At 35.7% G+C, this 12,559-nt stretch overlaps 1 protein-coding gene across 1 annotated transcript in view; it reads left to right on the top strand.

Annotated features, from left to right (window-relative positions):
- Positions 1-212: 212 nt before the first annotated feature.
- LOC149841628 (uncharacterized protein At2g23090-like) overlaps positions 213-12,559 on the top strand; it is a 36,544-nt gene continuing 24,197 nt past the window's right edge. Inside the window, exons 1-2 of the mRNA XM_089998603.1 lie at positions 213-449; positions 523-563. Of these exons, the coding sequence (XP_089854729.1) occupies positions 377-449; positions 523-563 (114 nt within the window). The 5' untranslated portion in view covers positions 213-376. The remainder of the gene's footprint in view (positions 450-522; positions 564-12,559) is intronic.

Below are 12,559 nucleotides of genomic sequence, written 5' to 3'. Positions count from 1 at the left end.
AGTATTTAGTTGAGCAGCCCACGCTAGCAGGGTGGCTAATTTTGTTCTAAGATGAAAGGACGTCTCAACTTCGAAACCCAGGAACAAAGCTGCTTTTCCAGTAGGCGTTGTGGAGTGAATTTTATAGACCAGCAATTAGGATGTATCAATGAAAATCTGTAGTTTCCATTCAGGTCCACATTTGAACCCAAATCCAAGTGCGGTAGCCCCTCGTATTTTCCCTTCTATCCAGGGGCACTTTCCCGGACAGGAGAGAGAGAGAGAGAGAGAGAGAGAGGGAGAGATTGGTGTCCTCTCGGCTGCTCTCCCATTGTTCGTGAAGTGAGGAACAGTCTCTTTCTCTCTCTCGGTTTGGAATCGAAAAGAAACAGTCGCCATGGGGGGAGGCAACGGCCAGAAGTCCAAGGTAGCACGTGAGAAACACATGGAGAAGATGAAGGCCGCCAAAGGTTACTCTCTCTCTCTCTCTCTCTCGTTTTATAGCATATAGTCTTATGGTGGCTGTGGATTTGTCTAATGCAGGAAGCCAACTGGAATCGAACAAGAAAGCCATGACCATCCAGGTATTTCTCTCTCGTCTTTCTTTTTCCGTCCCCATCCACATCGATTCGGGAATACCCATTTTTTGTTTCTTTTGAGCACAGACCGTAATTAAATCTACCGAAGTTTTCTGTCTTTGTGGATGGACGCAATCCTCTTAATATCTGATGCAATCCGTCTTGATGTGGTATGATTTTGTTTGTGGATAGATTGGGGTTCGATTCATCATTGAATTGCCCTGCTTATTTCGAATTAATTCCTATCTGTTTGGGTTATCTCTTAATTCGGATCACCAATGCCTATAAATATGTGAGCGATCTTTTTTCCCACTGGATGGTGATGGTTGGCATGTGGCTTCCTTTTCTTCATGTTTTTTACTTCTGATGTTCTTTAAGTTATTCGAAGATTTACTTTCTTAAGGTGATGAATCACCGATTCTTATGTCATAAATCTTGGTTGTTGCAATTGATTTAGGTCAGAATTGACAGTTTACATGCATGTCACTATGGAGTTTTTTTTCATTTGGTCGTGAGCGGTCCAGAGTTGTTTTGATTTTTTTGTAGCGTCCGGTGGAGCTCCTTTTGTTTGTGCTGGAAGTAGCTGTGATGTTTCTGACATTATCTGGGTTTTTTCCCGGGAGTCAGGGAAAGAAATTTTATTAGGGAGAAAAGGTAATGTGTGTCAACTGATGATGTACCAAGATGCAACGCTAAGATAACAATTAGGAGACTCGTGGTAGAGAAACATTAGTCTTTTCAGCCAGTTGACAACTTGCACAAGAAGAATTAGCAAACTGAATATCTTATGATGATAAAAGGGCTATGCTTTAACAATTTCCTGACTGTCATCTTCCTACTATTGTAATTTCATCAGGCTTGTGACAATCGGTCTCTTTATGACCTGCTCTTGCCTGAATTGAATCAAGGACCATGGTTCTTCAAGGAAAGAAATTGTTGATGGTTTGAATATGTAAATAAAATTCACTTTATGCTGCTTGTCAGAAATGGGGCTACTCCCTGAAAAGGCTAGACATCCTCAAGTACTTCATGGCTGAATTAAGCCTGGTCTTTCTCGATTGTTATTTGATCCAGTTATTTAAAAATGTACTCTTCTGTAGCCACTTGGTAACCTGATGTTTTTTTGTCTGCTTCCTTTGTTTGGCTCACTATCTTTGCTTTCTCATAATATTTAGAATTATTTGGAAACATATACTTTTGCCTGGTAAACAAAGGGCTTCAGCTGCCAAGCTGGATTTTTTAGAATCACAAAAGGTTGCATGTTTGCAAAATGATCATTCGATTATGAAAGTCATTCTTGAATTATCTGAATTTGGCTCCCTTTTCTCATTGTCAATTTGCATATTCCTTTGCTACCATGTTGGTTCACACTTTGTTGATTTTTTTAGTGGGCCCATTGCCAAAACTTCTGTAAAAAGTTATTCAAATGCTGGGCCCGCCTAGTTGTAACCTTCCGTAGCCAGCATAATGGCAAAACCTTTGAATGCATTATTTTGGCTATCTATTCTATATCTTCATTCCATAGTATGTTTGAAATAAATGTATTTTAGGTGACCAACATAAGAATGGACATGTAATTGTAATTGCATAAATGTTTTAATTCTTCTATATTTGACTCACATAGCTATGCTAAAACTTGACATGATCTGCCAGAAAAGGTGATTGAGAATAAGGTATGAGTAAGTCAACAATAATTTTGTTGATGCTTGGAAAAACAAAAAAAACAAAATCTATGACGATACAACAATTTTGTAGAAATATCTCTGCATCACAGAGAAAGTATTGATAGATGGCCTCTTGTTGCTAAATTGTGAAACAAGATCTTGATTTATCCAGTTGATATCCTTTATGTTGATTGAGTTTTAGAGATGGATACAAGACACTCTACATTACATTTTCCTTTTTGCCTAGACTTTCTAAGGTTGTGCATGTTTAGATGGTAGAAGTATAATTTGGCAATTATTTGCTCTATTGCTCATCTGTTTTCATTGACTGAATCAGTGACCAGTTCTTCTTACTGAATATTGGTTGGTAGCCATCACCATTATTACTTCTGTTTTCTTGGTAGTGTTAACGTAAACATATATGCTTACACATGTTTTTCTGTACATATGTTAGTTAGGGGTATTTTAGTCTTTTTACATGTAAATATGGAAATAATGTATTATTTACTTTATTTAATTTTTATTCTTTTTCTTTCAAATAATGTAAATATTCCCAGCCATATAGGCTTTTTGGGAATTAGGATAGAGTCGTTGGGACCCTATCTAACGGCTAGATTTCTAGCCATTGGGTAGGTCCCAACGGCTCTCTAGAGCCTTCGTCTTGTATATAAAGGGGTGAGACTTCTCTCCCTAAGCATGTATTCTCAAAGGGATTATTCTCCAATAATATCCATTATTTTCATGTGTGTTCTCAGCCCTTAGTGGCTTATTCTTGTGTTTTCATCATAAGAGGTCATATTCTCTAAGTGTTCTCTTGCCCATAAGTGGCATACCAAGGCATATTCTTCAGTTCTTGACATGGTATCAAAGCCTATCGACTTCTTAGTGTTATTCAACTCTTTCTCAAGCGTATTTTGAGGTGGTGTGAAGACCAGACATTGCTTCGGAAAATGTGCCCATGAACCTTCTTGAAGATTGTTATTCTTATGAATGCATAGAGACATTGGTGCTTCAAAAAGAGTTGAAATTTTGCTCAAGTATTTATTTTTTTTCTCTTTCTTCTCTCTTGCTTTGTATTCTTTGGTTCTATGGCTGAAAATGAAGTGGTGATGGTAGTCCCAATAAAATTTGATGAAAAGAACTACAATTTATGAGCCTTATTGGTAAAGGATTGTAGGAGTATGTTGATGGTTTCACAATAGAACCACAACTCACTCTCACAAAATCCATTAAAGAAAATGCTGAAACCATTAAAGAGGAGGTTCTTAAAGGAAAAGAAAAGGAAAAAGCTCTTATAGGTTATAAGAAAGCTTTGAAGGAATAGAAAATTGCCATGCTAAGGTACTTTCCTTATTTATGGGAAGTGTGAACAAAGATACATGTGAAAATATTTTGGAGTTTGAAAGAGCCAATGAAGCATGACTCTTCATTAAACAAACATATACTTAATGCGACATTGCATTTTGATGGGAGCTTTAAGACAAGATACCCAATTGTAAACAAGGTAACAGGAGTATTAGAGAGTACTTTGTCTCTTTAAAGAAGTTGTGGGATCAAATGGCTAAGTTAGAGCTCATTTGGGAAACTCTCAATGATGCTCAAACTGGAAAGAAGCAAATAAACAATAAGCAATTCTTTCAATTTATGAGAGGGTTGCGACCCAAGTTTGAACAAATGAGAAGCAACATCATACATAAAAGACAAGATGAGTTTCCTCTTATTCAAGATATTTTAACTCAAGTTTGCATGGAAGAGACTAGATTAAGGTCTCAAAATGAAGCAAAAGAAGCTAAGGACAATGTGTTAGTTGTTTCAAAACTGGGTGTCAACACTCATACATACAAACCTCCACAATTTTATAAGAACAATAACTATGGGAAGAATCGTGTGTATGAAGGAAAAGGAGATGGAAGGAAAAGATGCGGTATTTTTTGCCATAATTGTAGGAAACTAGAACATATTAAACCTTTTTGTCCAGAATTTAAGAACAAAGATAAAAAGAAGGTTGTTTCGGTTGGTACTTCATAATTTGACCAAGATTCTTAAAGTAAATCAATTTCGAACATGTCTCTTTTTCAACTCGTTGAGACTTTGCAACCTTTACTCAAAGGACAATCTGCGACCAATGTCTCCGTCTCCTTCTCTTCTCCTTCAGGTATGACTTTTCGGCTTTTAGACTCGTGTGCATCATTTCATATGACATATGATAAATCTATATTTTTCAACTGTAGAAGTTCTACTTTATGTCACAGGGACTTGGCCAACTGGGTGCCGCACCCGACGCGACGTGGGTGCGCATGCGGGTGCGGCACCCAGTGCGGTCAACCTGAGTATAGAGTAGAACTTATATTTAGAACCTATGTCCAACTTTTGAACTATATATATTTATATTTTTGTCGTACCCCCGCACCTAAGTTTTTTGAAAGTGCCGCACCCACACCCACACCCATGTGACATAGGTTCTACTAGTAAAAGAAATGTTTGCACTGCCTATGGAACCTCTCTTGATATTAATGGAATTGAAAATTTTGAAAAATGTTCTAGTTTTAGTATTCCTCAGCTAAGATTTGTTCCAAAACTAAATTTAAATTTACTTTTTGTTTCTCAAATCACTGATCATGGATGTAAAGTCTCCTTCACTTCTAACCAATGCTTAATATAAGATTTTCAGTCTGGGAGGCAGATTGGGGAAGGGCATAGAGAGGGACACTTATACTATATGGATCATTTGAAAATTCCTGTCAAGACTTTTTGCCTTAATGTTAAAAAAATGGATAAAGTTTTTGTGGCATCAAAGACTAGGACACTCTAATATGTATAAATGATCCAATATTCCTCATATGAGAATCTTTTGTAATGAGCAAATTCAATATATCTACTTTTCGTTCCGACTAAGGGGGTGAATACATGTTTAATGACTTTCAACAATATCTAAGAGAAAATGAAATACTTCATCAAAGGTAATGTGCTAATACGCCAGAGCAAAATGGTTTGGCCGAAAAAAAATATCGGTAGATAATGGAGGCCACTAGAACTCTTCTCATATCTAATAGTGTTCCCAAACATTTTTGGGCTGAAGCGGCTCTCACCTTCGTATATCTTATAAATAGGTTACCTTCTTCAAAAATTCAAAATATTTCACCATATGAAAAAAATTATAATGTCTCTCCTGATTATCCTAGACTAAGGGTCTTTGGGTGTAGATGCTTTGTTCTCACCCATAAGAATGATAAATTATCTCTTAAAGCAATTCCATGAGTATTCTTAGGACACAGAGAAAGCCAAAAAGGATTTAGGCATTATGATACTAAAAATAACAAACTTTATATTTCTAAGAATGTCACATTTCTAGAACAATAAAATGGTTTTGACACTGTCTCATCCCAAGATGAAAATGAATACAAGTTTTTAAAAATATCCCTACTAAATGAAGACATTAACGAGATAACTTACAATGAATCTCAAAGTACTGAGCCCCCACGATCATCCAATTGTCATTCAATATCAAAGAAAACAAGATAATGAACAACTAAGTGCTTTTGAAAAATATACAACCATAGAAGAACAATAAAACATAAGAATTAGGCACTCAGAGAGACCACTTAGAGTTTTAGATAGATTTGTGCCATATGAATCTTTCGGGCCTTACTATAGAGCTTGTTTTAGCAAAAATGTATTCATACTTTGAACTTTCCACCTATAATCATGCAAAGGATTATCCCGAGTGCATGAAGAAATTAATGTTAAAATATGATTGTATATATATATATATATATATATATATATATATATATATAGATCACGACACATACACATATATATTACATATATATATGTCTATGTGTCTATCTACATGTATAAATATATATATATATATATATTTATTTATATATTTCCTTTGTAATACCCGCTAAGAGTAAAATAGTCTTTTTACCATTTCACGCCATGTATATTTTTCTCCTTTCTTTTTTCCCTTTTCTTTTCTTCTTTTCTTTTTCTTTTCTTTTTCCTTTTACCTTGGAAAAGCCCCCCTTAGGGACGTTGGAGCCTCCAACGGTCACATTTGTGACCGTTGGAAGGGCTTCAACGACCCTTAGGAGCCCTTCCAAGGGTCCTCTTCTTGTGCCTATAAATAAAGGGGTTCTCCCTCATTGTATGTAAGCTTCTTTGAAGCCCTCTTGAGTGGAATATATATTTTTACTTTATTTTGTGTGTTTTTACCACTTTTGTGGTTTGTTGTATTTTTGCCCATTAGTGGCTACTTGTGTATCTGCGTGTTTTGCTCTTGGAGATTTCGCTTCACTCATTTGGCACTTTATTACATGGTATCAGAGCAAGGTTAAGAAAGCTTCATCGGAATCTCACTTGACAAGTAATATCTATCCTCTCTCTTGCCTTTAAACCATTTTTTTATAAATGGCCGACAAGGATGCAAAAATCGATCTCTCATTCAAATTGAATGGGACCAATTACCGAATGTGGGCGGCCGTTATGGAAAATAACTTCAAAGGTAAAAAACTTTGGGGGTACGTGTATGAGACCATTCCGGAACCTCAATTGAAATTAACTAAGTTTGAAGGCAAAGAGGAAAAAGCTTTGAATGAAGAAGAAAAAGAGAAGACTATTTTTTACTTCTCTTCAAAAATGGAGGATTGGGAAAGTGAACATGCTAAAATTCTAGCATGGTTCATGAATAATGTGGATTTAAAGATTTGCGCAAATCTTGCAAAGTTTAAGAAGGCCAATGAAGTTTGGTTCTTTATGAAAGGAATGTACACGCAAAGAGACCTTGCTAGGCATTTCTTTTTACAAGAAAAGATAAGAGAAACCAAGCAAGGTGACATGAGTATTAGGGTCTATTATAGTGCTCTATCTTCTTTGTGGGATGAACTTATTCTTCTTGAACCTCAATGGGAAGGTAGTGCTATTGCCATGAGGCAAGAGCAAATGGAGAAAGAAAGATTCTTTCAATTTATTCATGGGCTTCGTCCCGAATTTGAGCAACTTAGAGGATCCCTACTTCATAGGGCTTCTACTCCTCTAAGTGATATTTTGGCCAACTTATGTTAAGAAGAAACTCGTTTGGCCTTGAAAAGAGATGTTGATGAAGTTCATGCCGTATCTAGACCCGACAATAATGTTAGATCGTATAAACCACCCCATTTTTGGAAGAATAATGGTGGTGGAGAAAGAAAGATTATTTGTCATAATTGTAATGAATCGGGTCATATTCGCCCAGATTACCCTAAATTCAAAAAGAAGGTTGCTTCCGTTGGTGAAATTCCTCCAAATACAAGTGAAGATTCAAAAAAAGATTGAGACATAAAGGAGTCCATTGTGCATCTTACCGAAACTCTTCAACAATTCATAAAGATGGACTCCTCTACATCATCTTCTTTGCCTTCCACTTCCGGTGCCGCCATTTCCTCTTTTCCAGGTATGACTTCTTGGATCCTTGACTCGGGTGCCTCCTTTCATATGACTCCAAATGCATCGCTTTTATAAAAAACAAGTCTAAACAAATTTAAATCATTTGTTTCAACCGCTGATGGAACATCCTTGGATGTTGAAGGCATTGGAAACCTTGAGAAAACTTATATGACCAAAACAAAGAATTTTTTGTTCCCAAAATCCGAATTATTCTAAAACTTAATTTAAATCTTTTTTTTGTTTCTCAAATTACTGATTTTGAATGTAATGTCTCTTTTTCACCAACCCATTGCTATGTGTAGGATCTTCGGTCCGGGAAGCGGATTGGGCAAGACCATAAAAGAGGGGATCTTTACTATATAGATTTTTTGTCTTTGCCGTCTAAATCATTTTGTAATCATGTTCAATCTAAAGATATTGAGACTTGGCATAAGAGGCTTGGACATCCTAGTATGTCCAAGTTGTATCTATTTCCTTTTTTGGAAAAATTTTGTAATACAAATACATTTACATGCAATGATTGTATTCTTGGAAAGATTCATTCGCTTGTGTATTCGCATAGTAATTTTGTGTCAAAAAGATCTTTTGAACTTGTGCATTCCGATGTATGGGGGCCAACACCCGTTATGTCTAAGTCCAAAGGAGGATATTCCTGCTATGTTACCTTTATTGATGTATTTTCTAGATATACATGGGTATACATTATTAAAAATAAATCCGATGTCTTCAATATTTTTAAAGAATTCCATGTTCTTATTCAAAATCAATTTCAACACAATATAGCTATATTTAGATCCAATAATGGAGGGTGAAATGAAATGGGGATCTTCGAAACACGAGCTTAGATTCACAAGGGCAAGTGTCAAGAATGACACTAAAGCATAACCCTTAAAAAGGGTATAACTGGAAATAAAATAAAAATAAAAATGTATTCTTTATTGATATGAAAAACCAATTGCTTAAAAAGCATTGGAATGAAATACAAGAGGGGCTGCACACCTTTATATACACAGCTGAAAGATGACTCAATAGAGCTGTTGGACACACAACTCTATTGCTAGTCAAGTCTGGACAGGACTTGACTAGCAACAGTCATTCTAGTTCAAACTGAACTAGATGACATAAAGACAAAAAATAAAAATAAAGGAGAAAAATTACAGAAAAGAAAGAAATGAAAAATGTATTTATATATATATATAATAATATTATATATATATAGTTTTACATTTTAACACTCTCCCTCAAACTTATGGTACAATGAGCGAAAGTTTGTCTAAGAGAAAGTGAAATCGGGGAGCAACGAGAGGCTTTGTAAAGAAGTCTGCTAACTGATATTTTGAAGTGACATATGACAAATCAATTATCCCGTGTAAATATTCCTCTCTAACGTAGTGACAATCCATTTCGATGTGTTTGGTGCGTTCGTGGAATGTTCTGTTACTGGCAATGTAGATCGCACTTTTGTTGTCACAACACATTTGTGAAGCCTTTGTTGCTTCAGCTCCCATGTCAGCAAGCAGTCGTCAGAGCCAAACTACTTCTATGGTCGTGGTTGCCATGGCTCTGTATTCAGCTTCGGTGGATGAGAGAGATACCTTCTGTTGTTTTTTACACCTCCACGAGATCAATGATTCTCCTAAAAAGACACAAAAACCAGTGGTTGAGTGTCTGTTATTGGGATCACCTCCCCAATCAACATCAATATATGCAATTAAGTCAAGAGAAGAGGAGGAAGATAAAAAAAGTTCTCGTGAAAGAGAGGACTTGATGTATCTGATAATACGCACGACTGCTCCCATATTAACAGAAGTAGGAGCATGTTGAAATTGACTTGCTGTGTGAACAACATGTGCTATATCTGGTCTGGTAATGGACAGATAGAAAAGTGCCCCGACAAGCTGTCTGTAAGGAGTAGGGTCTGCAAGAAGTTCTCCATCATCAATCTTCATTTTAACATTAACAATTTCTGGAGTGTCAACTTTCTTATCATCAGTAATACCCAAAAGCAAATTTAGTCTGAGATAATAAATATCCTCTAGGAGAATAAGCAACTTCAATGCCTAAAAAATATCTCAACAAGCCCAAATCAGTCATTTCAAAATGAGATTTAAGAAGTGTTTTGATTGTTTCAACTCTGTGTTTATTGCTTCCGGTGATGATCATATCATCCACATAGAGAAGAAGCACAATGATCCCTGCATCAGAATTCTTAATAAACAAAGTAGTGTCAGTTAAACAGAATTGAAAACCAATATCAATCATAACACGACTAAACCTATCATACCAAGCTTTTGGTGTTTGTTTAAGTCTATAAAGAGCTTTTTCTAAGCGAAGGATTTTACCCTTAGGAATACTTAGACCAGGAGGGGGTTCCATGTATACTTCTTTAACTAGTTTTGCATTTAAAAAAGCATTTTTGACATCCATTTGAAAAATATATAATTTTTTGATAGAAGCTAAGGCAATTAAGGTTCCAACAATAGTCATATGAGCCACCAAAGCAAAGGTTTCTTCATAATCAATCCCATATTCTTGGGCATAACCTTTTGCTACTAAACGGGCTTTATATCTTTCAAGAGTACCATCACTCTTGGTTTTAATTTTATAAACCCATCAACATCCTATAGTTTTCTTTCCTAGAGAAAGATCTTGAATATTCCATGTAGAAGCCTTTTCAAGTGCATCTAATTCAACTTTCATGGCTTCTATCCATTTGATATCATTTTTTGCTTGAAAATATGTGGATGGTTCTTCATATGAGTGAATTAATGCAATAACTGCCCTATATGTGGGTGAAAAAGACTCGTATGATACAAACTTTCCTGGAGGCCTCGAGACTCGGGATGATTGTCTAGTTGAAATGTTAGAATATTTTTCAAGTGCACATGGAGGATTAGAATCTTGTCGCCTGGAATATTGAATACTAGTATCTCTATGAACTTCTTCATTTTCAACATTAAGATCAATAATTCTTTGATCATCATCAAAGTTACAGTCAAGGTCATATTCATCAGATGTTGATGTTAGATCTAGCAAAAAGGAGTACTCAATGACGTCTTTTAATTTTCTAAAATCAAAGAAGCTCTCTTTTTCAAGAAAGGAAACATTTCTAGACACATATAGTTTATTTTTTTTGAAGTCAAAACATCTATAACCTTTCTTGTTTTCAACATATCCTAAAAAGGCACAGAGAATCGCACGAGGGGAAAGTTTATCATTTTTGTCAGTAAATATGAAACATTTGCACCCAAATATTCTTAGTCTAGAGTAGTCTGGAGAAATGTTCATAAGTTTTTTAATGGGAGTGATATTTTATAACGAAGAAGATGACATCCTATTAATGAGATAGGTGACAGTTAAGGCAACTTCTGCCCAAAAGTCTTTCGGGACTTGATTTGCTATTAATAAAGTCCTAGTGGTTTCTATAATATGGCGATGTTTTCGTTCTGCCAGTCCATTTTGTTGAGGTGTATAAGGACAAGATCTTTGATGTCTGATGCCATGCAATTTAAGATAATTTTGAAAATCTGTGGATAAAAACTCTCCCCCTGGATCTGTGCGAAAAAAAGTAATATCATTTTGAAACTTGTTTTTAACCATATTATGAAAAGTTTGAAAGTATGAAAATACTTTAGACTTATGTTTGAGAAAGTACATTCACGTATGTCAGGAGAAATCATCGACAAAAATAACATAGTAAACAAATCCTCCTTTAGAAATTACTGGTGCAGGACCCCAAACATTTGAGTGTATTAATTCAAGTGGTCTTGAAGAGAAAAAGGTTCTGTTCTGAAATGGTAATCTTTTCATTTTGCCGAGAATACAATCTTTACAATCAAATGATTCAGAGTTACAAAATTTTCCTAGATTTGGAAAATGTTGGATTTTGGCTATATGTGGGTGACCAAGTCTCTTATGCCACAGTTCTAACTATTTTTTGAATATTATAACAAAAAGCTTTCTTCGACATTTCCAAAAAATCCATGTAATAGAATCCTCCTTCTCTATGGCCTTCCCCAATCAGCTTACCTGACTGACGATCCTGTACCCAACAACCATGAGAAAAAAAAGAAATATTACACCAATAATCAGAAATTTCAGATACAGATAAAAGATTTAAATTTAATTTGGGAACATGTCTAATTTCTGGAATAAAATTTTTTTTTGTTTTATATTTTTTTTCAAAATTTCCTATTCCTTCTATTTCAAGAGAAGTCCCATCAGCAATAAAGACCTTTGACACACTTGTTTTATTTTTAACATATTTGGATAGACTTTGATTATTCGGGGTCATATGAAAAGATGCACCAGAGTCAAGGAGCCAAGAAATTTTACCTAGATCAGAAAAAGATGAGGCTGCTGCGTCGGTTGAAGCTTCAGATGAGGAAGTGACACTTTTGATGAGAGGCTGAAGAATCTCCATTAGTTGGGCCAGGGAAACTGGTGCATCCTGATCTTTAAGCTCCGATCCAGCAATTGCAGTTCTTTTTTCTCTCAGCTCCTTAAGTTTAGGACATTGTGGCCTGTAGTGTCCCGGTTCATGACAGTGATGACTAATAACTTTCTTCTTATCATAGTTACCATTTTGTCGGTTAAAGTGAGGAGGCCTATATGATCGAACATGATTCCCTGGTCTAGACACAGCTAAAACGGAATCATCTTCAATTTTTAAAGAACCTTTCCGGAGACAATTTTCTTCCATTGTTAACTCTTCAATAGTTTCAACAATAGAAGGAATTTTCCCCCGGTGAAGTAAGGCCGATTTAGTGGTTTCAAATTCCGGCCTTAATCCAGTGATAAACTGGTAAAAATGTTCAACATCGAGTTGTTTCTGACGAAGCTCGATGTCTTCAGCACAGTGCCACTTGGTTCTAAAAGGGAAAGTTCTTCCCAAAGTTCGGACAACCC

Source organism: Nuphar pumila, chromosome 3 (genome assembly GCF_984573655.1).
Source record: "Nuphar pumila chromosome 3, dmNupPumi1.hap1.1, whole genome shotgun sequence".
Classification (NCBI taxonomy): Eukaryota; Viridiplantae; Streptophyta; class Magnoliopsida; order Nymphaeales; family Nymphaeaceae; genus Nuphar; species Nuphar pumila.
This window is presented reverse-complemented; position numbering and strand designations above follow the sequence as displayed.